The 26,804-nt window shown below is 40.9% G+C and overlaps 2 protein-coding genes across 2 annotated transcripts; both read right to left on the bottom strand.

The window, feature by feature from the left end:
- Window positions 1–5,046: 5,046 nt before the first annotated feature.
- Window positions 5,047–7,766, bottom strand: gper1 (G protein-coupled estrogen receptor 1). Its single transcript, XM_026164508.1, has 2 exons — window positions 7,738–7,766; window positions 5,047–6,832 (listed from the first exon to the last, which is right to left on the bottom strand). The coding sequence occupies exon 2, from the start codon at window positions 6,381–6,383 to the stop codon at window positions 5,319–5,321; it is 1,065 nt and encodes a 354-aa protein (XP_026020293.1). The 5' UTR covers window positions 6,384–6,832; window positions 7,738–7,766; the 3' UTR covers window positions 5,047–5,318.
- Window positions 7,767–14,719: 6,953 nt separating this feature from the next.
- On the bottom strand, window positions 14,720–26,311 carry gpr146 (G protein-coupled receptor 146). Its single transcript, XM_026164509.1, has 2 exons — window positions 25,986–26,311; window positions 14,720–18,620 (listed from the first exon to the last, which is right to left on the bottom strand). Exon 2 carries the CDS (start codon window positions 18,577–18,579, stop codon window positions 17,578–17,580), a length of 1,002 nt encoding a protein of 333 aa, XP_026020294.1. The 5' UTR covers window positions 18,580–18,620; window positions 25,986–26,311; the 3' UTR covers window positions 14,720–17,577.
- Between the last annotated feature and the right edge of the window lie 493 nt (window positions 26,312–26,804).

Here is a 26,804-nt window from a genome sequence, read left to right as displayed (position 1 = left end):
GGGAGCATTTCAAGTTGCTATACAACTGTTATAGCCCATATTTTAATAATATGTATGCATTATGTCCATAGTAACTACATAAATTGCAAAAAAGTTGCAATAAACTACAAAAAAATTGAAAATCGGTTTTGTTTTTTTACATATATTTCTACTTGGAGAAATTTAAGAGGTTTATCCCTCAAAACTTTAAATACAAAAAAGTTGCAAAAAATAGTTTACAACAACAGGAAATTTATTTTGAGTGTCTTCATAGTTTTATTTTGGAGATACACCAATTTTTATATACACTGCAGGAAAAACGAAAAAACAATCCTATGATGCAAATTTGCAAAGAAAACAGCATGTGCATCAAAATAAACGATTTCCAGCAGTGCAATTCGAGTTCTAAGCATCCCAGAAACTATTCAGAAAAGTGAAACATGACCAGTATAGGCTTTTAAGGCCTACAAGTAAAAAACTACATTTCCGCGAAAATGACGTCACTTCCGGTTTCGGGGAGGAAATGGCCGACATGTGATAGTTCGTGCTGACGTCTGATTCACTGTGGGAAGTGTTACGAACAGCTGATCGGATCGGCAAAGCGTGTTTCTGGAATATTATGTTTTTGTTCCTGAATGCGCTTTCTATGCAGTTTTTGCAAAGCTTTATGTGGAAGGAAACCGTGACAGAGGACAAGCTGATGTCATCAGATGTAAGTACAACTCCTCCGGTTTCATATGCAAAAAAAATTATTGCGCTAGCTTACACGGTTCAGGTTCTACAGGGATTTAAAAATAGTTACACAAAACGGAGCGTGCTACTCTGACCGGCTTCAATGACTTTAAAAAATAATATAAAATAGTGTGCAACACCACTGAAGTTTTTTTTTTTTTTAACCTCTCTTTTCAACCAACAGCAGTCACTCTCTCCTCTCCAAATAACTTCTGCTTAGCTTTCCGAGCTTCCCTCGGGTCCTCTTAATCAGCGGTCTCCAACCTTTTTTGCGCCACGGACCGGTTTATGCCCGACAATATTTTCACGGACTGGCCTTTAAGGTGTCGCGGATAAATGAGGGAGGGGCTAATAATCGGCTCAGTCATTTTTAATGATCGTTGAAAGCCCAGATCGTAATCGTGATTAAAATTCGATTAATTGAGCAGCCCTAGTGCACAGCTTTATTGAAATGTGCAAACACGCATGGAAATACTGTACATAAAGCTAAAATGGAGTTAATAGAAATATTTTGAGCTTAAAAGTCAGTGTCTGGTATGACCACCTTTATTCTTCAACATAGCTGGAACTTTCTTAGACAAGCTTTCTTGTAGTTTCTTTAAGCAGTCTTCAGAAATAGGTCTCCAGGCTTCTTGAAGGACATTGTTATTATGCGTTACAATATAACGTACCTTGAGGAGACTGCTTTTGTGGTATATAAATAAAATTCAATTGAGTTGAATTGAATGTAATGCTCTTCTTTAGATGTTGGCTGCCCTTTGTTCTCTTTTCTGTCAAGATGATCCCACACTGCTTCAGTGTTGTAGTCTGCACTCTGGAGGCCAATCCATGACTGATATTGTTCAATCGTTCCATGCTTTTACTGGATTATCAGTATGTTTGGGATCATTGTCATCCTTGAAAAATAAAGCCATTGCAAGTCAGATATTTTCTAGATGGCATTGCATGGTTGATCAAACTCTGACTGTACCTTTCTGTGTTCATATTTCCATCACTTTTGGCACAATGTCAAACACCAATGGCTAGAATTCAGCCTCAAACCATGACAGAGCCTCCACTGTGCTTTACAGATGGCTGTCAACACCTCTTTCTCAATCTTCTCCATACATGCTGATGAAAAAAACAAACATTTTGAATTTGGAATTATCATTCCATGAGACCTGTTGCCACTATTTTTCAGTTCAGTTCTTGTGTAATACCTGGCATACCTCAGCCTTTTCTATCTGTTTCTCTTCCTTGATAATGGCTTCTTGACAGCCACCCTTACTTGTCTGAGGCTTTGGCAAACAACAGATGGATCAACTGAAGGGTCAGATGCATCTCTCAGGTCCTCTGTCAGGTGTCTGCTGAATTTCCTCTTAATTCTTAAGGACAATACTTTGAGAGACTGTTCAGACTGAAGACACATAATTGGTTCATCCCTTCAGTTAGCTAACTTTTGAATTAGCTGCTTTGAATGATTCACAAGTCTATGTTATGGTAAATGGCCTGTATTTGTATAGCACTTTACTAGTCCCTAAGGACCCCAAAGCGGTTTACACATCCAGTCATCCACCCATTCACACACATTCACACACTGGTGATGGCAAGCTACATTGTAGCCACAGCCACCCTGGGGCGCACTGACAGAGGCGAGGCTGCCGGACACTGGCGCCACCGAGCCCTCTGACAAACAAAAACATTGTTCTGAAAATGGTCCGGTAAAAGCACTGGATTCAAATGACGTGGGAAAGAAGAAGAACTGTTGCTGAAGACCACTTTAAACAATTACAATCGATTGTTTTTCCTTGGAAGCAAACTATGAAGAAATAAAGCAGATCTCCGTCTTAAGGAATGACCAAAAATTCAAACATTGGATAAGTCAATAGTATTTCATTTTGTGCTTTTATCAAATGGTTCTTGCTTATTGTGCAAGTCAGAATTATCAAGAGGAAGGACTGAATTTAGGCAGTGGAAAAGTCGCACCCTTTTCCCTTCTGTGACGTCAGCCACCACAACCCTTTAACCTTCCTCAGTAGTCTCAGCTGTTCACATAGTTCACTGAAAAGCTCTTCTCACAGTTGTGTGTGTTTATATGTGTACAGATGGGGGGTTTTGCCTCTCCTTCAGGGCTTAACAAAGAGGGTCTTGCCTCTGGAGTCTAGGTGTTGCTTGTTTATATCAATGAACTTGACAGTCCTCATTGCATTATTACTTGCCTGTCTTCCTGTTTCTGTGCCCTCACGGCACTGTTATAGCCGTGTGCCGTTTACAGAACATTATAAATCTTCAGATAATGTCTACGTTCATATAAATTTTCCAAATATACAATCTGTGCTTAATCTTTGTTAAGATTAACAGATTTATGGACAGGTGTGAAAAGCAGAGCTTGTTGAATGGGGAAAGTGCAAAACAAAAAACCAAAATTAGCGTAATGGAAACACTAGTCGAGAGAATTTTTAGCATCGTGCACTGCAAAAAGTTTAGCATTTTTTGCGGATGTCTAATAAACAATCACTGAAGCAATACTGAGAGTAGCTTTCCCAGGCTGAGGGCCCGTTACAGCTGGAATAACAGTTTGTGGTTTGGACTCCTGTTTTTCCCAGTTACGCCATTATCTTTGGTCGCCTAATGCACACACACACACACACACACACACACACACACACACACACACACACGGCCTGCAGGCTGGCAATACACAGATTGTGTATAAAGATAACCTGGTTGTGATGGCAATTCCTGTATCCAGTATTCATAATGCATGATACTGTAAAATGTTTGCTTTTGTAAAAATGTAAATAACACTGTTAATATGCTTTGAACCATGTTATAATAAATGATAAAATATATGACTAGAAGCACTTGTGAAATTAAGAAGGAAGTGCAGTACTACACAAGAATTTACGACGTTGATTACAGATCAACAAACAAATTATGACAGGTTTCATGCAACGCCTCAGGGACCATACAGTTGAAAATTTGTACACTGCACCTGCTCATTTGAATTAAATTAACCTTTGTGGTCATTATCTTAATGTTTATAATGTTCTGTCAAAATCATTTTGTCAATTTACAGGCAGCTATATCGCAGTGATGGCCTCTGGGAACACAGTGAATCTGGAACAAACACATGTCTGACTGGCCAAATTGTGTTACTGTCATTAGTTGTTTGATTCTACCTAAAAAAGAGAAGTTTTTACCTTGTAAATAAAATATGTGGATGCAGTATGAGAAGATGAAATGTTGTCTGTCAAAGCCTCGTACTTAGAAATTAAGAATATATGTTAAAGAAAGCCTGAATGAAGCAGCAGCTTTATGTTGTTAGCATTGCTCTTCTGGCAAAAACAACACCTGCCTCTTTGCTTTACCGTCATGCTAACAGGAACTGACAAGTGAGGTAATAACTGCAGCCATCTTTAAACTGAGCCCTGATCCCGATTCTGACATTGGATTCAATATAAATATGAGCACAAATGTTCTGCTTATCAATTAAGAAATAGAGATTGTGTGTTAACTTCTATTTCCTGAAAGATCTACAAAATAATCTCAATATTTAAAACAGGTTTATTGATGCTATCAATAACTTTGACTTTCAGTTCATGGAAAAGTGGGACATCTTCTTTATTTATAACAATAAAGTAAGTTTGTGAACATGTGTTTGCATGCTCCAGTGAATGTTTAAAGTGGACCTATTATGCTTTTCTTTGTTTTCTGTCATGTTAAACATGGCCAACATTTCAGGTTGCTAAATCCATGTAAAAGAAATGTAGATTTTCATCCACTTATAGCTCTTTATGAGGCTGGTTATACCAAATATGGCTGTCAGAGATAGATCTGCAAATCTTTTGCTTGCGAGGGGCAGCTAATAAAGAAGGAGCTACGTCTTTTTTTGCAGGGAGCTGAACTGAGGGGCTGAATGACCCCCAGTATGAGATAAATATGGATTATTTGGAGCTGTGAATCATGCAAAGTCACTCCAGTAGAGTAAAAACATAAAAATCTGGAGTTTTAAATAAGTTTAATAGGTCCACTTTCACTAAACATGGCAACATTTCAACAAAAGTAAAGAAAAAACTTAAAAGCAGAAATAAATAGGCACTGCATTGTCTTAGACAGGAAGAGAGCAAAGACGGTTGCTAATTTAGTTCCAAATGAGGCCACATGATGGTGTGGATGTGTAGGCGTCCTTATGCTATATATATATATATATATATATATATATATATATATATATATATCACACAGGGTGATATATTTATTATATATATTTTATTATTATTATTATTATTATTATTAATCTCACTTTGCCAGACTTTAAATAGCACATACCAACATCTTGCTTGTCATTCATTTTCTGATGCCACACAGAGAACTTAAGGAAAAGTAAATTTGGAGATTAGCATGAAATAGATTTTATATACTGTATTTGTGTGTTTGATATTTACTAAACACCTTGTTTTCCTTCTCATGGTGTAAATCCTTAATTTTTTTGTTCAGAAAGTGAGCAGATTAACTGAGACACTGGCACAGCTACTGTATGAGGCAAAGCTAAATAACAGTTGAAGAAAACTGATACGTAACTTTGATTTGACGCAAGTTTGTGTAACTTTAGTAACTGTCTCTCTTCACACCTCTGACACCTCACCCCTGACAGGGAGGTGTAAATCAAGACCATGGTGGCAAAAGCGGTTCACGGCCGACCAGCTGGCCTTCTGCTTAATGAAGAGACGCAGCTTGTCCCTGAAGGTCTCTCCTAGAAAGCTGTAGATAATGGGGTTGAGGCAGCTGTTGGAGAAAGCTGCCAGATTAACAATGTGGCCTGTGAGCGGGTAGTCGTGCCACAGGGTGGTAGCAGTCCTCTGCGATGGGTCAGCTGTGCCCTGCAGTAGCTGAATGCTGATGAAGACGTTCTCTGGCAGCCAGCAGATGAAGAATACCAGAACCACCACCACAATCATGCGCAGAGCCTTCTGCCGCCGTGGCCACAGTCCACGGTGCTTCTGGGCCCTCATGAGAATTCGCCCAATCAGAGAGTAGCATAGACCAATGATGGAGAAGGGCACCAAAAAGCCAATGGTTACCTCCAGCCACTGAATCTCAAAGACATTGGCGAAACAGAAGTGCACCTCACCTCTGTGCTGGGTCTGCACAATGGTGAAGGGGAGAAGCGTGGCCAGGATGGAGGCCATCCAAATGAGGCCACAGCTGAGCTTGGCGTGCTGCATAGTCCTCAGTGGGTTGCTGCTCATGGAGCTAGCCAAGGCGATGTACCTGTCAAAGCTCATCCACGTGAGAAAAAAGATGCTGCTGTACATATTGACCTGCAGGAAAAGTGACATGAAGGTGCAGAGGACGGCGTAGTCGTAATACTTTTCATTCAGATTAAAGACCTCAATGAGGGAATCTGCCACCAGGATGAGGTCAGCTACAGCCAGGTTAACAAAGTAAAGATCGGGGATGGTCATCTTCTCTCTGTGGTTCAGGTTCACCACCAGGATTAAGATGTTACCAATAAATCCAATAGGAAAAAGGAGGATGGTATACAGGCAGGAAAGGAAGAGACCAACGATGTATGACTGGTATTTGTCTGAGTTTTCGCTTAAGTCTGTAGCATTGTATGGATATGAAGTGTTCAGTTGTTCCGTACTGTTTACATATATCCAGACCCAAGAGATTGTCTGCCCTTCCATACTGTCTGTGGTCGGCCTGTCCTAAATCATAAGCCAAGTGTAAGTCACCTGTAGCTGCTACATCATTACACCACAGTAGTTCCCAGCTTCGCCTCTTCAAAGGGTGAATCATCTATGCTGTGACGGCATGCTGGCAGAAGTCAGGTGAGTGGAGAGAATCTTTTATGGCTTCTTTGACCCCATGCTTACATCAAGTTTCATCTACCAAAAGATTTTTGAAGCCGAACAGGAGCGCCTCCATGTCTTAAAATGGCCATTGGCCCTCAGCTTCTCCAATTCACATCACAACTGCAGTCCTGAGATTAAAGGGTGGCTTTTTTTTCTCCTCTTTTGAGTCATCTGATCTGAGTCCTGATTTGTCTCTTCAAGTCCACGTGTATCTCTATTCAGCAGGCTTTGACCCAAGATGTTATTGCTGTGACACCTGAGCTGTCTGAACAAAAACGCCCCTCCAAAAACAACAACATGAAAGACAATTAGGGGTAAAATCTTGGAAAAACAACACAAATCATTATAATCATGATACAAATGAGATATATCAGGTACATAACAGTTACTTAAAAATACTATCAAAGATAAAACATGAAAATTATACACCTTAAACAGAACAGTTAGGGGAATAAATGAATAGCAACAACCAAATGTGCACATTAACATTCAAGCTTTAGACTTAAACAGATGCATTGAAATCCTTCTTTAAAATCCTCAACCAATCCGAACACCCTCCCTGGTGAAACGCAGAGTGTATTCTGTATGGCAAACTTGACCTTTAACAAAAATTCTCAGCTCCCAGGGTTTTATTCCCATCAGAGTAAACCCCTCTGCAATATTAATGCACTCTTGGGAGGCAAATATCATAAATTAATGTGTAGACTATGAATCTCACAAAGCAATATGTGTACAGTATATTTTTATCTTTACTTTAAATGTCTCTGCTCTTTAAATGCATTGCACGTCATGATTGGGCTGCTAATTAGACTTTTCTATTAAACATTTAAAGGCAGTGCAAACCCTGAAATCTGATGGCAGCATTGATCAACAATTCACTTTATTCCTATATTTTTTCAACAATCAATTAATCAGGGTGGAGAATTTCAGTAAAAATCATCTGACATCTAAGAAATGTAATATATTACAGCTTTCTGAGTGATTACTCAAGTTGAAGACCATAATACATAACTTGCGTAACTGCATTCACACAAGAGAAAGCCCCATTCACAGTGAAATTAACTGAGTACATAGCGTAACACCCACACGTGATGTGCTATTTTCTGTCTTTTTAAGACAAAACACATGAAATACATAAATCTCCAACCAGTACAAAGAATTTGGTGATAAAAAAAAATACACTTACATATAAATCTAGCATTTATTGCTCCTTCTTGCTTGCCTGGTGTAGAAGTCAGGGAGCCAGAGATTTGTATATCCCATGTCCAGGCTTCTCCTCTGCACCACCTGCTGTTTGGCCCAACCCTGTCTGGAAATGAGGGGAGGGCGGGAGGCAAGAGATGATCTGTCACGCATAGTTTGTCAACATGCTTCATTTCATTATCTTACTCTTTCTCCTCCGACTTAGTGATTCCAAGGATCTGACAAACATCTAAATCCTAAAATCACAGAATTGAACAGGATGCGTGCTAAACTTTAAATCAAAGAAAAGTTCTGGCAACAATTAGATGCAGCGTGGTATTTACCTGGACACAACCAGCTTGTGTTGTTATAGAAACCACATATTGTTTTAAGTATTTGTTCACCTGGGTAGCCTAGCATTTAGTCCTAGGGCCAGTGGAAAAATACCAGGCATTACCTTGCTTTTTCATTAGTATGCTTGTATAATAAGTAAAGAATTGATTTTTTATGTACAACAAAAAACAGTGACGGTTGCTTATTCAATGCCCATGGTCAATACGACAATTACACCCAGATAAATCTTTAAAACGCTGTGAGGTGTCACTTTCAATAAGTGGGAAACAAAACAGGCATTTTGCTACTGGCCAGGGTTTAACATCAGTATAATTTGTGCTCATTTCTATTACACCTGAGACTATGGAGAGCTGTTGGATGTAGTGTTGGCTGATTTGGCATCTTCCTGAACACTCAGATGGATTAGCCACAGATACCTACAATTATTCCAGACATACAATAACCATGTGCTAAAACAGAGCTATTTACTGAGAAGACATCAATGTGAAATTAAATTATGCTTGAAAATATAATAGATTAAACTATCCCAGTATAATTATTGATGCCCTAAGCCTAAGCCTACTATAATTAAGAGTAGGTATTCCCAAATGATCAGTTGGCAGCTGCAAAAAAACGGTAGCAGCTACGGAAAACAATGATGTAATCTTATAATAAATGAACTCATTAAACTCATTAAAGGGGACGTTATATACGTATCCAGTGGTGGATGCTAAAATTAACCTGACCCTGTAATTCCAAGTGTATAATATTTTATACATGAATATTTAAAACCTCTATCGTCAATGTGACTTCCATTCACTTGAAACACCTAAACAAAAATACAGGCTGTAGCAAAAACAATATGACTTATAAATGCAAATTTTTACTTAATTTCTTTCATTTGTCAGAAGGTTCAAAGAGCGATTTAGAATACCTCTATGAGAAAACCACCGAGGGAATAGTTCACCCTCCCCGGGGTAGAGTTGTCGGGGCCCCACCCTGGAGCCAGGCCCAGGGAGGGTGTCTGAGGGTGAGCGTCTGGTGACCGGGCCTTAGTCCATGGGGCCCGGCTGGGCACAGACCAAAATAAGGGACATGGGCCCATCTTCCTGCAGGTGGTGGGCACCATAGGGGTCGGATGCATTGTGAGCTGGGCGGCCACCAGGAGCAGAGGTCCTGGCGGAGCAATCCCCGGCGACCAAGACTGGCCAAGGTTCAATAAACATAAATTTTTTTTATTTATTTTTTATCATTTTGGTATCCCAAGTAGCTGAAAAGTATAATCCTATCCCTATCACTCACAGTGACCTGTGAGCCAAAGGCTTGATGTGGAAAGTCTTTTTCTAATTTTGGCTTTACAATATCATTAAACATCTTAATTTCTCAATATGAATTATACAAAAACACAATGGTAGAGTCTAAGGATAAAAAACGTGAAACTATAGAAGAGCATAATAGCTCACCTTCAAAAACAAAAACATCTAAGCAGGACTAAAGTGAAGAAAAATTGATAATTCAGGCAAAAGCTTCCAAAAGACCAAACTTGACTGTAAACTTCTCACAAGGTGGGAAGGTCGCTTCATTTAAAGACAGCCTGGGGAAGGCAGGGAGTTGGGGTCAAAGCTGCATCAGTGCTGGTAGGTATGGTGTTGAAGTTCCTTTGGTATTGCTGTGTGCCAGCCTCAGGGCTTTAAAAAAAAGATGTGAGCAACAACAAAAAGTCTGTGGAGGTAGTGAATTTAAAGACAGGGAAGGTCAACGCACTCAGAGGCGTCTGGGCTTGAAGTTTGGACAGAAAAACAAAAATAAATGTTAGAATTGAAGAAACTGCAGCCAACACAAAAACAATACCTAATGATGTTGAATGATTTTCTTTCTCGTAAATAATGTGATGACAGGATTAGACAAAAAACAAACAAACAAACAAAATCAAACAGGCCGAAACCCAATGAATTAGCTCAAAACCTTGGACATATTAAATATCAGCATCCACCACTGTGAATTTATATTTGGCAGAAGATGAAGAAAAGCATAAAAGGTTCCCTTTAGAAAGGTAAAAAAAGGGAAACATGTGAACCTTGTTCCCCCAGCACAGGATTACAACTTAATCTGTTGTGTGTGGAGTTGCTCACATAAAGCATTACGATATTTACTGTGTTTTAATAATGTAAAAGACATAGCAGTATTATTGAAGGGACTTTTAAGGGACAACAGCAGCATGCAACAGCAATATGTCGCAGAGCTTCATGTCGTCAAGGAGCTGTGTTTTGGCAGTGAGGATATGGTACAGCAGAGCAACAGTAGCAGTCTGAGGGAGCAGACAGGGTCAATACAGCAGCTGGAAGCCCTGCTGGTGCAAACAACTTTGGGGTTTTGACAGGAGAGTGGACAACAGAGAGCTGTTTCTGTGGGTTACATAAAAGAGGATTTTAGCTGCGGTAGAAGGTCAGCACAGCAGCACACATGAAGAAAGACGAGAGCAGCAGGTCCGAGAGGTCATGCAGTCAGCCAGATTGGTGTGATTGTTTTTTCCCCAGCTACCTGAAATCTGAGTTATTCAGTCTGCGTGACTTCACACAGATAAGGGGAAAGCGGGGATGTAGTGGTCAAATGTGCAAGTCAACAAAACCAAATTCATGATGACTGCTGAAGCACACTTAGTTGTATTTGTTTTAGTAGAGAACAAATACCTCACATATGCCATTCCCCACCAAAGCACGATAAAAAGCTGAAAAAGAAAAGGTAGGGCACTGACCGATTGTTGGATTTCTCTGCAGTATAAAACACTTCTGAGAAACAAATCAGGCTAAAGGTTACATAAAGTCTGGGCCTCATCTGGATAAGGTTTTTTGTTTTTTGTTCCAGCAAGATCTTGCACGGCTGAAAAGATATTGAGCAAGACACTTTTTAAAACTTACTTAAAAATGCTGCAGGAAATCTCTGTTTTCCATATTTTGCTCTTTATTATACAGATAAAAAACAAATCATTATACCAGTTTTTGCCTTTTTCATGATCTGCATAACATAGAATTTCCATACTGTGCTTCAAATATATATTTCTGTCTTGAGGCGTTTCAACTGGACTTACAGTATATGCTCAATGTTGTCAGAAAGGTTGCAGTTCATGCTTATGTCCACTGGATGGCCCACTGGCATTAACAGTGATTGATGTTGGAGTGGGATGAGCAGTGGGTTACAGGAATCCGGTAAAAGTCTTCTGTGGTGTTTACGATGATTTATGAAAGTGTCTGAGTGTTTCAAAGTATTAAAGCAGGTCAGATGTTGATGTTTTTATTCTAAAAATACACAGCAGGTCAACTGATGAAACTGATGGATAAATGCACGATGAATCAAACATTTCTTTTGGTCTCATTTTTTAAAAATTGAGCCATAAAATTCTGTCATAACTACAAAACATACTATTGTTATAACTCCTCTTTAAGAACTAGGCTAAATATGGAAGCAATACTATCAGTACAACCAGTGTTAATGGGAAGTTTTGGGGTTTAACTGCTTGTGGTTGGGGGAGTGAAAGTGGGAGGTCTGGAGGAGGGAGGGTACAGCACCCTCATCTGCCTCCACTTACCGGTCTGATGTGCTGCTGGCTCTATTCAGCATCTCCCACAGCCACAACCACAAACTCTGAATGGAACATCCTGCCTGAGTCCAGATCCTCTGCACTGCTTCCAGGCCTATGTTTGATATTTAGCTGATGCTGGGATTTTTATTGTTAGTCTATTTTTTTTTTTTTTTTTTTTTTTCGTTTCTGGAGATGAGAAGCAAAAAGAACAGGTTTGGCAATGGAGGAAGGGTGGGTTGAAATCAAAGCATCTGCCCTGGTGCACATGTTTCCCCAGAGCTGAAGCGATGCGATGGGCTGAACATGAAGGTTCCTTCCTGAAGCTTTCTGGTCTGTTCTGAATTTATTATGGTGGGAGATTTCAAACGTGTCAAGGCCAGACCTTCCACCATGTGAAAGGAACCGTAGCCCTGTTATTCTGCCATTTATCAAGAACATGTTCACCATGTTCTTGATAAATTGCAATCTTTAGATTTGTTTTTTCTTTTGTACAACTGCTATCTTTTTGCTGTGCTCCTGCCTTTTCACTTCCTTTGCCGTATTTAATGTATTAATTCTTATTCTTTTACTATCATGTGGAGGGTTTTCCTTGCCTGCAGTCAGACACTTTCGCTCTCTTTTTCTTGTGGCTTGGTTGCTCTAGGAATTCAGGATTTGACGCCACTTCTTCCCCTTTTTCTGATCCCAGCGTGAGATACCTGCGTGAGAACTGTAACCTGTTTGGTCTTGCTCCTGCCTTTACATTATATAGCCCAGTTTTCATCCACATTAAGAAAAAAACAGCGGTGGGTTAAGGTTTGTGTGTGAAATGTGGATGAGTGCCAGATAAAACATTTCAAACGGCAAGCCAAATTCTCCATCTTCATAGGTGGTCTCTGATACTGTGTGTAAGACCGAAGCCGACCCTCATACTTCTGGTCTGGCTGAACCTTTAAAGGAGAAAAACAACATTAAGACTAATGTAGCACATTACGAAATCTGTGCTATGTCAGCATTACTCCATTTCCAGACACATGCTGGTACACTTAAGAGCTTTTCCTGGTGCACTTAGCAAAATAAGGACGAAAGTGTGAAACTTGTAACCTGACACACTTCACACTTCACGCTTTGCTTTTATTCCAAGCAGATAATCCATACCAGATAATGTGTATGTGTAACTTTACAGTATATGGCAAAAAAAGTCGTTTGACATTATTGGAAAAGATCTTCTATATGCTTTCCTTAATGCACCTGCAGGCCTGGGGGAGTTGGTATCAAGTGCAACATGTTGCTGCATAGTTCCTTGAGGGCTTTTAGTTGGTGTGCAGTTGTTTGGGTTGTACGCGGTTTGTATGTTTCTTTGGACATAATCATGTGGGCTTGTAAACATGTCCAATTACCCAATTGTAATCAGCAACACATATGAATAATAATCCCTGCGTGCATGACAAGTTTCCTGCTCTTTAAGAGTGACAAACAACTGACAAACTCAGTAACTGATGAGTGATGGTTTGTGCTTTTTGAGTTAAAAAGCTCCGAGAAAGTTCAATCCTCAGAGATGGAAACAGCAGCCATGACAACCATGTTTTTTCACTTCATTATCATATCATTTCTAGATGCAGTGCACATGATTCAAGACCCCCCCCCCCCTCTTCCCACTGGAGATCTTATGTTTGCCTCTATATTTTGGTCTCTCAGGTATTATTAATCCACACACTGTTGTGCAATACAGTGTAACTGCTTCCTAACTGTAATATGAACATCATAACCGATTACTTCAGCCTGTTCAGATTTAACTGAAAAGTTGGCTGTTTATAGTGTGATCCTGCTAACTCACACACTTCAAGCTCTTACTTGCAGACATTGGCGCAGCTCTAGTGTGTAGGGCATTGTTATTAGATGCCTACACAACATTGTTTTGTGACAGAGAATAGCAGCAGCCTCGGACTGTCAGACCCACAGAATGTTGGGAATGCTGCTATTTTCCCCAGCCTGTGTGTCCTGGTTAAAGGGTCCCTCCACAAAAGATGTGGTGTTAGCCATGTGGTAAGCAGGAAGGGAGCTGTGGCATTGTTCACAATCGCTTTCACTGCAGCTTAGAAATACAGGACAACCTACACAACTTTCACAGTCCCCTCCCAGATCTGATAAAGGTCTGTGGGATTAAGTTGCAGACATGCACTCAGTCTTCCTTAAAAAAGAAAACAAAAAACAATGCTTTTCACTCTATGCAGCCTTCATCATTAAAACGTGTAGTTTTTAAGCATTCTACTTTACACTCACCAGCCGCTTCATCTGGATACACATGTTCAACTGTTACTGCAAGTATTAACCAATAATCAGCCAATCATATGACAGCAACTCAGTGCATTAAGGTATGTGGAAGTGGTGAAAACAACCTGCTGAAGTCCACACTGAGCATCCGAATGGAGACGAATGATTTACTGGGATTTTCCAGTAAAAACATCTCTCGGGTTTATAGAAACTGATCTGGAAAAAAAAAACAAGCTATCCAGACAGGAAGGCAAAAAAAAAAAAAAAAAGAATCTGAATGCACAACATGTTGTCCCACATAATGGGCTACAGGGGAAGACCATCCCAGGTGTCAGTCTGGTCAGCTATAAAAGTGCACTGAGGCTTTTACACAGGCTCACGAAAATAAGACGAGCCTCTATCTTTGCTGTAACATTAAGATGGTAGTTTAAAAATGTGACATAAACAACATGAAAACATCTCGTTGAATCTTTACTGTCAAGAATGAAGGCAGATTGTGGTGGTACAAGCAAAGTGTAATTAATAAAGTGGCCAGTGAGTATATAAATGCCTACATCAGAGCTGATTCACTCATCCCATCATCTAATCAGGGGTACTACTGAGATTAGTGTCACTAATGAACAGCTCACATATGCACCACCAGTCCACCAATAACCAACATCTCAAGATGACTTTAACTTAGCCAACATCCACGTAAGCTCAGATCTATGGATTCAAAACACAAACATGTACACTATTTAAAAATAATACAAACATCTGACAAACAGAAACATTGTTCACATGACCACACGAATGGTAAGATTTCACTGAGACAGGAAGGAGCGGTTATATCCATTTTAGTTTATTGTTTAATCAGTCTTTGACTCAGCTGACAGTAGAGTACTTACAGAATCTAAATATATCTCTCAGAAAATAATACTGTATTTTTTCAAAGAGCACGGTGTCCTCCTGCAAGATTTTTACATACAATATATACAAATCATTTTGTACTATACATATACATTTGTATACACAGTCACAAAAGCATAACATCTGAATGTGGATTCATCTGGATGTTTGAGGTTTGGTTGTTCAAATAACTAAAATGTATCTGTACTCGTTCAACATACAAGACCTCTTAGGGCTGTTTCTTTGCGCCGACGCGAGGTTTTGGCCACCTCTGAAATAATAAACCATTCTCAGACACGAGCAGCCATCTGAGTTAGGTGTGATTTGAGCTTTGATCACGCTTTAGTTTCTAGATGTGAACATCACGCTATCACTCCATGTAGTGACCGCTGATCATTAATTCTGCCAAGGGATTGGGGTTGGATAGTTAAAAAACATTTTTAAAAAAACAGACTAATGGATGAAATTGCAGCAGTGGTTAAAGAAAACTGATCAGGCAAAGTTAGGCAGCACATGCACACATCATCTTCAAGCAATTCAGAAAAACTCGATGGTATTTTGAAGCAAAACAGTGCAGTTATTTAGCTACTGGAATCTCTACATGATTGTCACTCTCTTAGTGTCGTTTGGTGCAGCTTCAGGACTTATGCTAAAAAAGATTAATTATGAGCACCCTCTGTTTGGATATCTTTTCATAACACTTACATGCAGTTGGTAGTGTATCACATGAACTGCATAAAATCAATTTAAGTACGTTTTTCGGAGGAATGAACTTATAATTACAAAACGTAGCAATTTCTATGCTACATTTAACAAAATAAAAGGACTTTTAGAAATTCAGTCCAGTGTTTGCTCTTCATTCCTAAATGCTCAGTTCACATTAGGACACTGAACTGAGAGCAAATAATGATTAACTGTGCCAAAAACCATCCATTCAAGGATTTTGTGGGGCAGCACATGATGCATTTTAGGTGAATACTATTTCCCAGTGACCGAATCCATATGCATGTAACGAGGGCAGCGCATGAAATGCTTGGAAAAATAGAGAGAGTGTGTATGTGACTTTGTTATAATCTTGACAGAAAAAAAGGGTCAAACCTGTTAGTACATCTGGCATTCCTTCACATTTTACAGCAAAAGAGCACTCGCCCAAATACTTCAAACATTTCAGCTCAGCTTTGGGTCATTAACAGAGTTAATGTGTGCTTGAAGGTGTAAATTAAAACTGAATACAAACATACGATTCATATCAGAGCGCGCCCGTCTCCATTTAACTTCGAGTGGACGCCCCACCTTGCTGGTGTATCATTTCACAGGCTGATTAACAAACTGGCCTTTTAATTCAATATGCAAACTAATGTGGTGAAGCAGCAGACCGAATGCTAGAACGTGTTTTTAGTTCTGATAGCTGGGATTCGTCGCCATCAGATTGTTATGTTCACTGTTTACCATGGCAGGCAAGGAAGCAAAGCAGCTTTGATAATAATGTGCATGTGAGCAGCATTAAAGTTCAAACTCTTCTGTATTGTACACACTGCTTCTAGGTGCTTATCAAGTGGGCTTTTCATATGTTTAAGAAGGTTTTTGATACTGTTAGTGTGCAAAAACTTCACAGCCAGTCATGAGTCTTGTGGCCTGTGCATGACAACCCCTCAGGGCTCTCTCTGTGACCCTGTGTGGGGGTTCACTGATCCACTGGGTGGATAATTCCTGCAGAAATAGATCAAAAGTTAACAGAACACTGGCTGTCAGCTCAGCTTAATGAGGGGATTTCAAACTGTTTGTGGTTATCAGGTAAGGTTATAATCAGCAGAGATCACACGAGGTATACTGGTTATGTCTGAACCCTGAATACAAGCTTTACGTGAGTGTTCCATTTAGTTCTGTGTGATTTCAAAGTGGTGTAGATGTGTGTGTGTGTCTGTATATATATAGTGGAGCTTGACAGACGTAAAAATAATCTCTTTGTATGTTTGAGTGGATCAAAACTTCAGAATACAATCTTTGAAATAAAAATGGGAACATATCTTAATATCAGTACTTAGTTCTAGCCACAGGGTAGTATTGGTGTCCAAGACAAACTTAATATTGTACTCCAGCTTCAACATGTGAAGATTATTTAATCTGATAATCAAAACAAATTAAAGCAGAAGGAAAACTGAGTTCAAATTAAAAAAAAAGAAGTGGCCGAGGCTTATAGTTTGAGGGCGGTAAACAGTGATTTCCACTGGCACGCACACCGTTCATTAGTGGTGGTTGCTTATGGGTATACCAGCCACCATCATTGCAGGGGTGGAGAGGGTTCTGTTAAAAAACTAAGTAACTTGGCTGCATTTGATAATTAAACTTTTATAGCTTATTGGATCTGCTTGTGTGTTAGAGGTGAAATGTAGGCACAAAAACCACACCCACTCCCAAAGGAGGATGCGGAAAAACGGGATTTTTTTGTTGTGAAACTCTGTCCTCGGTAGTTATTGGATGATTGTTCCCAATTTACTACCCTTAAACTAGAAGCCTGAGTTTCTTGGTGGAGAAATGTATTAAAAATAAACAAACAAACAAAAAAAACCCAGCACTTAGTGGTTTTTGTTTGCATTGTCCCCTCATTGCAGACCTAGATAGAACAGATTAAAATCCGGGAAGGTGACAGGAAATTCCAGAGTTAGCTACGTCGCTCTCAAAACAGTCCGGGGTTGTGAGAGATCCCCGTCAGATACTGGCGCTATAGAGGGGAGATAAGTGCTGGCTAGGCCGAGAAGTGGAAAATGCAAGCAAGGGGGGCGGGGGATCTCACGTCACCACTTGCTGCACTGTTGAGCGTTCACGAGGGCAGGACTGGTCTCTGCAATGCAGCCTCCTGAGCAGCCGCTGGAGCTTGTTGGAGAAGTTTTTGTTCATCTGCCTGTACATAAGAGGCATTGCAAAGCTGCTGGAGAACGCCAACAGTTTAGATACGCATCTCAAGAAATAATAGATAGGTAAGTAACGTGCACTGCTAATGTATCCTGGTGCAACAACTACAGTATGTACTAAAAGAGTCATGTAGTACGGAGTCCACAGTACGAACTGCACACAGACTGAAGCTAGCAGCAACCTGTGTATGGAAGGGTCCAAGCGAGCAGAGTCCTGATCCAATGGTGTAGATTCCTTCCTGATGCGCAGAATGAGCACAAAAGCATAAAGCACAGCCAGGGCGGGCACCACGTAGCCGATGAACATCATGATCGAGTCCGCTGCCTCCTTGTTCTGCATTTTGGAGCATTCGACCATCTTGGTGGAGATGTGGTTGCACACATAGAAGAGCAGCGAGGAGAAGCTCGTGAGCACTGCGCCGCCCCAGATAAACCCGCACACGTGTTTGGTGTTATACACACTCGACATGTACGTGCGAGGCAGCGCGCGCTCTATGTAGTAGTCCAGACTGAGCAGCGTGGTGGAATACATGATAACCAGAGATGAGATGTTGAAGAGGATGAGTAGGGTGATGTAAACCTCATTGTTATACTCCCACACATGCCAGCGGGTGAAGGTGGAGCTCAGCAGCTCCACGGGCGCCACCAGGTTGAGCACGAGACCCGCAATGGCCATGTTGACAAAATAGACATCAGGCATGGTCATGGACACCTTGTTTGAGAGGTTGACCACGACCAGCAGCATATTGTAGCACAGGCCCAGTGGGAAACACACCAGGAGGTAGATGAGGGAGAGGATTGACAGGATGAGGCCAAAGTCCCGGCAGAGCCGGAAGTCCACGCTGGTGTCCGTCTCATTGTAAACCATGCAGATCCACATCGCTGGGCTCTGACACGGATCAAGCACTCTCAACAGGTCGACTGTGGACAGAGTCAAGGAGAAAAGAATTAGTCATTAATGAGATATGTGTATGATAAAGGTAAAAATAACATAGAATTCCTGGTAGATTCATTAAACTCTTAAGCTTTGCTATAAGGATTAGTTTACCATTCTTCTCAAAAACCATAAAGTTCACAACATCCTAAAGTTTGTGTGGCTTTTGTTTTCTTTTTGTTTGTTTAACATATATGAATTTCCCTCATCACGTGCTTCCACTGTCAGAAGCTGGAGGTAATGCACCTACACGCCTTTTGCCAAGTGCCACTGTACAAACAGGACAAACGCGCAAAGTCTGAGGTTAATAACTGTTAAAGAGTAATGTTTGGAATTCCTTTGAATAATAAATCCAAACACGGTGCAGTGCAAATTAGAACAGATAAAGATAAAGCGTGCCATAAATGTACCACAACTATGCAGAGTCATCAGAGAGCGGTTTAGGACTGAATGCGAGCTTCGAATAACAATCGAACGGTTACCAGAGAAAGCTGAATAGCACGTTTGCTATTTGAACTCTCCATCATTTTCAGACAGAGCAAATCATTAAGTGGCTTCTTGCGCCCTTTGAATCAGGGCATTGAAATCCTGAAAAAAGACGACTCTAGTGACACACAGGGAACAGTGAAGGACCTCTGAAATGCTAATGATGGTGGCCACCAATGAGGGCATAAGTGGTGAGCCAATTAACAGCTTAAACAGGAAACATATTAGCCAATCCTGTTGGAGTAGAAGGGTTACAGTAGAAGAAGAACAGTAACTCCTTCTCACTCGTGATGCATACAGCTTTCAAGAGGAAGAAGCTTTTAAAACCTTTTCTTCCTGGGATGTGACTGTTGATTATAAACATTTAATTTTTACGTTAAAGTGAGTCATTCTCGTTTCCCCATTCATTTAGATAAGGGCTTTAAAATAACAACCCAGACATGAGTCAAAATAACAGTCAAGTCGCCAGACTTTCTTTTAGAGGGGCTTTGATGACGACCATCGTGACAGAAATGTTTCATTATAGGATAAAAACAGTCACTGTATTTTGTCTTGCAAAGGGATTTCCCTCTTAAGGGGCACAGACATAGGAAGAGCCTAGCAGTGACCATAACATGTCAATGAATTCAGCAACTTGTGGTGACGGTGGGGAAAAATAACCACTGGTGACACAAAGGGGGCGAATATTGAGGTAAATGTACCTCACCTTTAGGTGAGAGACTGAAGCAACAATCCGTGGAAGTAAAGGATACAGCTGTTGACATATGACTAAATACATTAGTGGATTACCTAGGCAACCGTCAGAGGTAAATCCCTTTATATGCGGACTGGGCTTTAGGGAACAAGTGCACCTAAACAATGTGCACAACGAAATACGCTCAACAGCTTAAGGGAGCCACTGAGTTCAGGCTTTTCCTTTAATTTGTCATCTATGCGTGTACAGCAGTATATATGACTGTAAAACATTTTAAAACTTATTTTTAACATCACCCAAAACTATCTTTATTTTATGTCATATTTATGGCTTTTATGAAAAGGTCTCTGAGTTTATCCTGCTTGATATTATTAAAATGATTAGTTTTTTAAGCAAGGCCGCGACACAAAAACACGTCCACCACGTCTCGCCTATTATGCCACGGGTAACACTGTTAATTTCACTTCACTGCATCTGACTGACTGAATACAAACGCCTCACAATATGTTTGATTTGCTAGCTCAGCCTCAAAAACCCACCATTGCTCCTCACTGGCCAGAGCAAATGAGGCCTTTGTTCTGGTGGAAGAATACAAAACTGCATTTGTTTGACACCTTGGCGTCTCTCCCTCGCTCTGCCTCGGCCTCCTCGTTCTCCCTCCTACAGTTGCATGCAAGAGCGCCGCTGACTGTGCAGAGCTGCCCTTATATTTTTCATTCACACGCAGCGTGATAAAGAAGAACATTTCACAGACAGCTTTGGTGCCCAGTCAAAAGCATTTATCTTCCGTTCAAAGTTACTGCCAAGCTGCCTGGGGGCTGGGCAGGCGGCGATGGGTAGATTTATAAAGAGTGAAATGTGAAGCAGGCTTTGGTGAAGGGTCAGCGAAGGACGAGGTGTAGGTTGGAGTTCAGGACAAGGTCAAAAAACAAAGGAAAGGGGGAGACAGCGTAGATGTCAGGAACATTTAGGAGTGAAGCTGATGGGGCTGGATGATTTAGATGTTTCCTTACATAATTAACTGGGGTCATTCTTAGGAAGATTATTATTATAAACTAAAGTAAATAACTAAATTGACAGATATGTTTCCACATGCAAAACTGCTTTTGGGAAGGGACGATAACATTTTTACATGGAAACAGTACGCCCGCTAATCTGTGCAGAATTTTCTGGAAATTTTCTCCCCGAGAACACCCTGAAACAAAGTGTAGGAAGGCAGTTTTGTTTTCAGAGAATGAGTAACGATGCCAGTAAAGGAGAAACATTCTTCTGTGTGCTTACGTAACACCACTACAGAGAGGCTGTTTTAGCCTTAAGCCTCTCACACACACACAGATACACTCAGTCTCTCCTCTGTGCTGCTCCAATTGGCTGCAACGGGGCTGTAGTGGGGGCTGGAGCACAGAGACGGACAAGAAGTGGATCGGGAGGAGGGCAATCTTCACCGAGTTGGGAGCACTGGTCAGCCCACTTGTAAACACTGCTCTCAAACACCGGCAGCTTGGTGACTCATTGACGAAAGCAGACCTTGAAAAAAAAGCACACTATAACCAGTGCTCCTCTTTTCATCGATTCGTGCTAAACCCCCCTCACCACCACCACCACCACCACAATGCTTCCATATACTAAGAAGTACAGTAAGCTTATTCACTCTTTACTTCCTCCCACAACCTTTCATCACTTACAGAGAAAATGACTTAAGGGGAAGTTCGTGATTATTAAAGAGGACTCACTGCAATGTGGCTGGCAGTCCTCATTAATTAGCACCTGCTGTATACGGACATTTCTAACTCCCTGTCATTAACACATTGGCTCACTCTACAGCTTCTGATAGCTGCAGGAGTTGTTAAAAAAAGAGGGCAACTGTTTTCTCTCGTATGTATGACTCGAACATTTGCACTTTGTGTAGGTTTCTAATTTATTTCTATCTAATTATCTTATTAAAAAAAGTCTATTATGCTTGAGAATGTGAATCCCAAGTTAAGAAAACAGGTTAAAAGTGTAATTCTGTAACACTGCTGGTGAGTTTTCTTTCCATTTCCCTTAAAACCATCTGTGGGATGCCAAAAACCCTCAGGAAAATCCCTGATACGCATCTCAGTTTATTCCCCTGACACTCTTCCCATCCAAAGGAGTGCTCATCGGGCCAAAAACAGATCTTAGTTTGCTTTTCAGGAACAAATTTAGTGACCTTCTGGACAGTACTCCCCCCATGAGGACAAAGTTGTGCTTTCCTGTTGCGGGCACATAGATGGTGGGAATCACAAAGTCACTCAGGATGCAGTGATGCTCAACAACTCTAGAAGAAAAAGCCCCATTAATAATCTCCATAGGGAATCGGAGCCGTATTGTTGTAACCCTCCAAAGCAGAGTTAATAGGAGCTGTCTGCTGTTGTTGTGGAAATCCACTTACAGAATCTGTAATCTGTAATTTGACTAAAATATCGATATCTGACAGCGGCATATCAATAATTGCATTGCGAGAGGAAGCAATGCTGGCGTATTGATATTTTTCTCCACTTAAAGGTCGCATTTTCTCTCTGCTTCTATTCTTTTTGAACAGTAGGAAAAAGGCTGTACGTCATGCGAGAGGAAAAATAACGGGAGCGTTCATGCTTGCTGTCATCGCCTTCGTGAATGACAACAGTAACAGTAACAGCCTTTTTGCCATTGTGGTGCGATTGGCGTGACCATGTTGGAGACACGATTTCACGATCGTGTTGGTCTTAACCGCCATTTCTGTGATATATCAGTACACCAAGTCACAGATGATATACACAGAGAGACACTGCAACAGTTTGGAAAAAAATTTGACTTTCTGGAGAAAACTCCTTTGCTTCCTGTTTTGACTTTTTCCAGCATTGATGCTGAGGTTTGTTTGTTTTTTCTGAGCTCTGACACGACGACTGCACACCTCAAATGCCGGTGTCAAATAGTTGTGAGGCTGTGGAGACTTGTGGAGTGCACAAAAACCAATGCTCTGACCATAAACAAAGCTTTAGAGGGATCACACTGAAAATGCATAGTAAAACAACCATTGCCGATTTTCTCAGACAATATTATGCATTAAAAAATATGACCAAAAGACATGCATTGTCTTAATTACCAATCCAATCTTACAAACAACCAATGCAGTGCAGAGTATATCAGAGTTGCATTATTAATATTATTTTTGCAAAGATGAATCTTTAAATGACCTGCTATGTAAAATTGGAAAAGCCCACATTCTAATGAATGTTTTCGTATAATCCTTGTGGACTGCTCGCTGTTTACCAAAAGCATTCATTCACTCTAGGCAACAACCACTCATGTCGTGAAAGTCAGTGCACTTTAGCTCTGCGCGTTTTGCCAGCAGCCCACGATAATGAAATCACTAGTTTTCTACTCAGCTGAGGGAAAAACAAGCGGGGTGTAAGAAAACGTCCACCCCTGACTCGGAGGCAGAACAGCTTCATGCTGCATGATCCACGTCTGTTTTGATTCAGTGTAATGAGGGCCATTTCATTTTCTATCCCATTTTGGAGCCTGTCAAGGCTACAGCTGGAGGTGACGTTGTTGGGGTTGAGTGAAGGTCAGAGAGAGACACTACACCCAGCTGTTATTACGGCACGAGCGCTGTCAGAGCAGTTGTGGTCAGGGCTAAGCTCATGCAGTCATTGAAGTATGCATATTATCTTTTATTAATTTCCAAGGAGAATGGTAACTTGTCACTTTATTTTCCTTTCATACGGTTGTTGAATAAAGTCTTTCAAGGACCGTTCCTTAGAGAACATGCCCATCACGGTTCCCTTCTTTTATGCTACATTAATTATGAGCTGTGCTAACAGGAGATATAACTATTCATTCATTTACATCTACTGCTACAAGCATGCAAACCAGGAGAGAGCTCTATAGCCTAAGCTGAAAACTCTTGAACGTGACTTTGACTGCAGTTGTACACTTGGTTAAACCTTGTCTGAACTTTTTGCACTACGCCATGTGAAAAGTGGTTAAGTTTATTATCCCCAGAGGGGGCAGCCCTGCTTCGGCATGCTTCGGCCCCACCAAACACGATCGTGTAACAGTGACGCCCACGTGCTTGACGTCTCAGCGTTCTGAAGCCAGATATCACCGCCTGATGGGAGCAGTGTGACATACTGGGCGCACACCCCTCGTATAGCCTTACTGGAATTTACAGGCCCTTCTCAGAAAGCTGCGAGTGATGTCACATGATTCTGTAGCCATGTCTACAGCAACACAGCAGCAGCAGAATGTACTACAGCCAGAAAATAAGATTACGCCACTCGTTTTTGCACGTTTTTGTGCAAGGGTGTTTCCGGGGCTTTTTCAAACGGCTGTCCACGGGACGGAAATCATAATATTTGATTAGAAATAAACAGTGTAGAAAATTGGCTTTGAATATATTGGACACTGAAGATTGTTTTTGCATGGACTATTTGTTTTCCAATATTTAGACTGTTAAAAATATATAAAGAAATATGCTTCAAGTATCTAAAATTAAAGCAAGCGTTATTCTTATCATCATATATAGGATATTATTGAATCATAACTACTGATTTATTAATGTGGACATTGGTTTATTGTTATGTATGTATTGTATAACTACAGCATTGATATAAAATGGTACATTAAGTACAATCTTTATATTCAAAATAACCCACACTCTGAGGGGTGGCCATCACCCCAGTAGACTCGCCTCAGATACTGTTGCTATGCAGCAACATCAGACGTGACAGGTGACACAATACAGCACATGCGTTTCTTTAATAACCCTCAAATCTACAAAGTAACTCATTGCATTCCAATTCAAGCCCTGGGGAAAGGTTCTATGCACAAATTGTACAAATTGTTATCAGTTTTTGTACAGTGGAGGCAAAATAGCTTGAGTCTGAAAGCTTTTAAACGGCACATTTTCCTGCAAACGATAGAGATCTGCTTCCTTGATTAATGAGCGCATCACTGATGCTTTAATGGATTATCTACTTCAAAAGGGGTGTCAAACATCATCTGATTATCTTTGAGGAAACAGTAGTTCCTCTTATTGAGTTCTAGTGTAACAGAGTCTGGTCAAACATAGGTCGGTCTGAGTCTCAGCAGACTTCCCGGCTTCTTTTCCGGCAACTTGCTGAACTGTCAGCGGCTTCAACAAAGTGAAGAGTTCAATGGTCAGCACAAAGCAGGCTTACTGTCATTAAGCCACAGCCACACACGCCCAGTTGCCCTCCGGTCACATGGATGAAGTTGATGACAACAAGTGCAAAGACCGAGTCTTAAGAAGCATTTCATTTGGGTGACAAGCACCACTGACTAGTGGCTAGAGCTACTTCGCAATGAAGTGGCACCCATTTCAAAATGAATGATAAAATATAGTAATTACCAGTAATAACCTTCCTGCATCTGCTAAAAGCAATGATGAAGTAAAAAAAGGACTGAAGTAGGTAAAGCAAAGACACACGATCTGTCAAAACAAACCGAAAGTTGGGTGTAAAACCTCATTAAAATTAAGATTAAGACTATTTTTTGTGTGTATCTTAATGGTTTAGCACTACAAGACTGTATATGTGTAGGCATGGATATATGACTGTAAAAGCGCATTCAGACCTAGGTAACAAAGCTGTGCTCATGTTGCAGCTTGTCATAACATACATATTCCTCACAGTTAACAGAGCCACTAGTTTTAGCTCCCAACAGAAGGTATCAACAACAGATTGGAAATGATTATTCATATAAAGAGCAGATTACCTGAAAGGCCTTTTGATCAAAATGATACAACTTTTTTTCTCCCCTGCACCTCAGAAAGCTGATCCCGTGAGAAACCTCCTCGTCAGGTGTTGTTTTCCAAATACAAGCCCGTCGCTAAAATTGTGGAACTTCTGAAGCTGAACAAAGCTAAGAAAACACCAGCTAATGGAGTTGGAGGGGGGGTTTATTTATTTTTCTTCACGCCGTGTCATTACACTTGACCAGGCAGATGAAAGCGAGGATAGCTGTCACGACTTTACCATTATTTATTACACCCCCTTCTTTGTTGCCACAACTGCGACTACTCACTCTCGCATCTAGTCATCCCCAGCGGTGCAAATTCACTTCTTCCCACTTTCAGGTGAAAGCCAGAGACCGATACCTTTCGTATTTGTCGAGATGAAACAATGGAAACGAGAAGAGAACTCACCACAAACGTATAGGCTTGGATCGGTGACAACCCTAGGGAGGCATTGGGTTTTGATGTAGCATTTCCACTGGCATTTCTCAGTCGTTTCATTTGGGTATGGGAAAAAAAAGACTTGCGCTCGTGAAAAGTAAAACAGCGGGAAGGGAAAAATCACGTTTTAGTGGATTTCAGTTGTTTCGCTTCGCATCTATCAACTTTTCGGACGAGGCTGGATCTGAAAGGGGGCCGACCGTTACAGGCATTACTACTGCTGGAGTGCTGCTGAGCTCTACAGTGTGTACACACGTGACCCTCCCCCACTGTCTCCTCACTCCGCTCCCCGCTGCTGCTGCTGCCGCTCCATGGTCGCGAGGCCCGAGTGGCCGTTCTGTGCTCTGATTGGATGGAGGACAGGGAGGTGGGGCGCGAGGGACACCCCCCCCCCACACACACACACACACGAACACACACACAAACTCGTGTTTTCATCACTTTAGAGGACATTACTTTGATTTATGTTTGTTTCCTGGAGTCCTGTCTTAACGTTCAACTTAATCCAAACCTTATCCAAACCTCAAGCTAAGCCTTCATACTAAAATCAGTTACGAACGTTTGGTGGACTTAATTTTGTATACCCCCCAAAAAGGAGTCCAATGAATCTCCAGGACATCATGGTGCAAAATATACACAGTAATTCATCAGAAGAATGGCATAATACACAGCCTGATTTGTTATGGACTTCTCTGTGAATGGCGAAATCTCAAAACATTCATCATGAATAAACAGAACATTTTTGTAGCAGTCTGTCCCCCAATTTTGTTTTGCTTAACTCCAACCAGG

This window comes from Astatotilapia calliptera, chromosome 4 (genome assembly GCF_900246225.1).
Source record: "Astatotilapia calliptera chromosome 4, fAstCal1.2, whole genome shotgun sequence".
NCBI lineage: Eukaryota > Metazoa > Chordata > Actinopteri > Cichliformes > Cichlidae > Astatotilapia > Astatotilapia calliptera.
This window is presented reverse-complemented; position numbering and strand designations above follow the sequence as displayed.

Bases quoted from the DNA above. Each gene is read 5' to 3' on its own strand.
- gper1 (XM_026164508.1), bottom strand. From the start codon at position 6,383: ATGGAAGGGCAGACAATCTCTTGGGTCTGGATATATGTAAACAGTACG.
- gpr146 (XM_026164509.1), bottom strand. From the start codon at position 18,579: ATGTGGATCTGCATGGTTTACAATGAGACGGACACCAGCGTGGACTTC.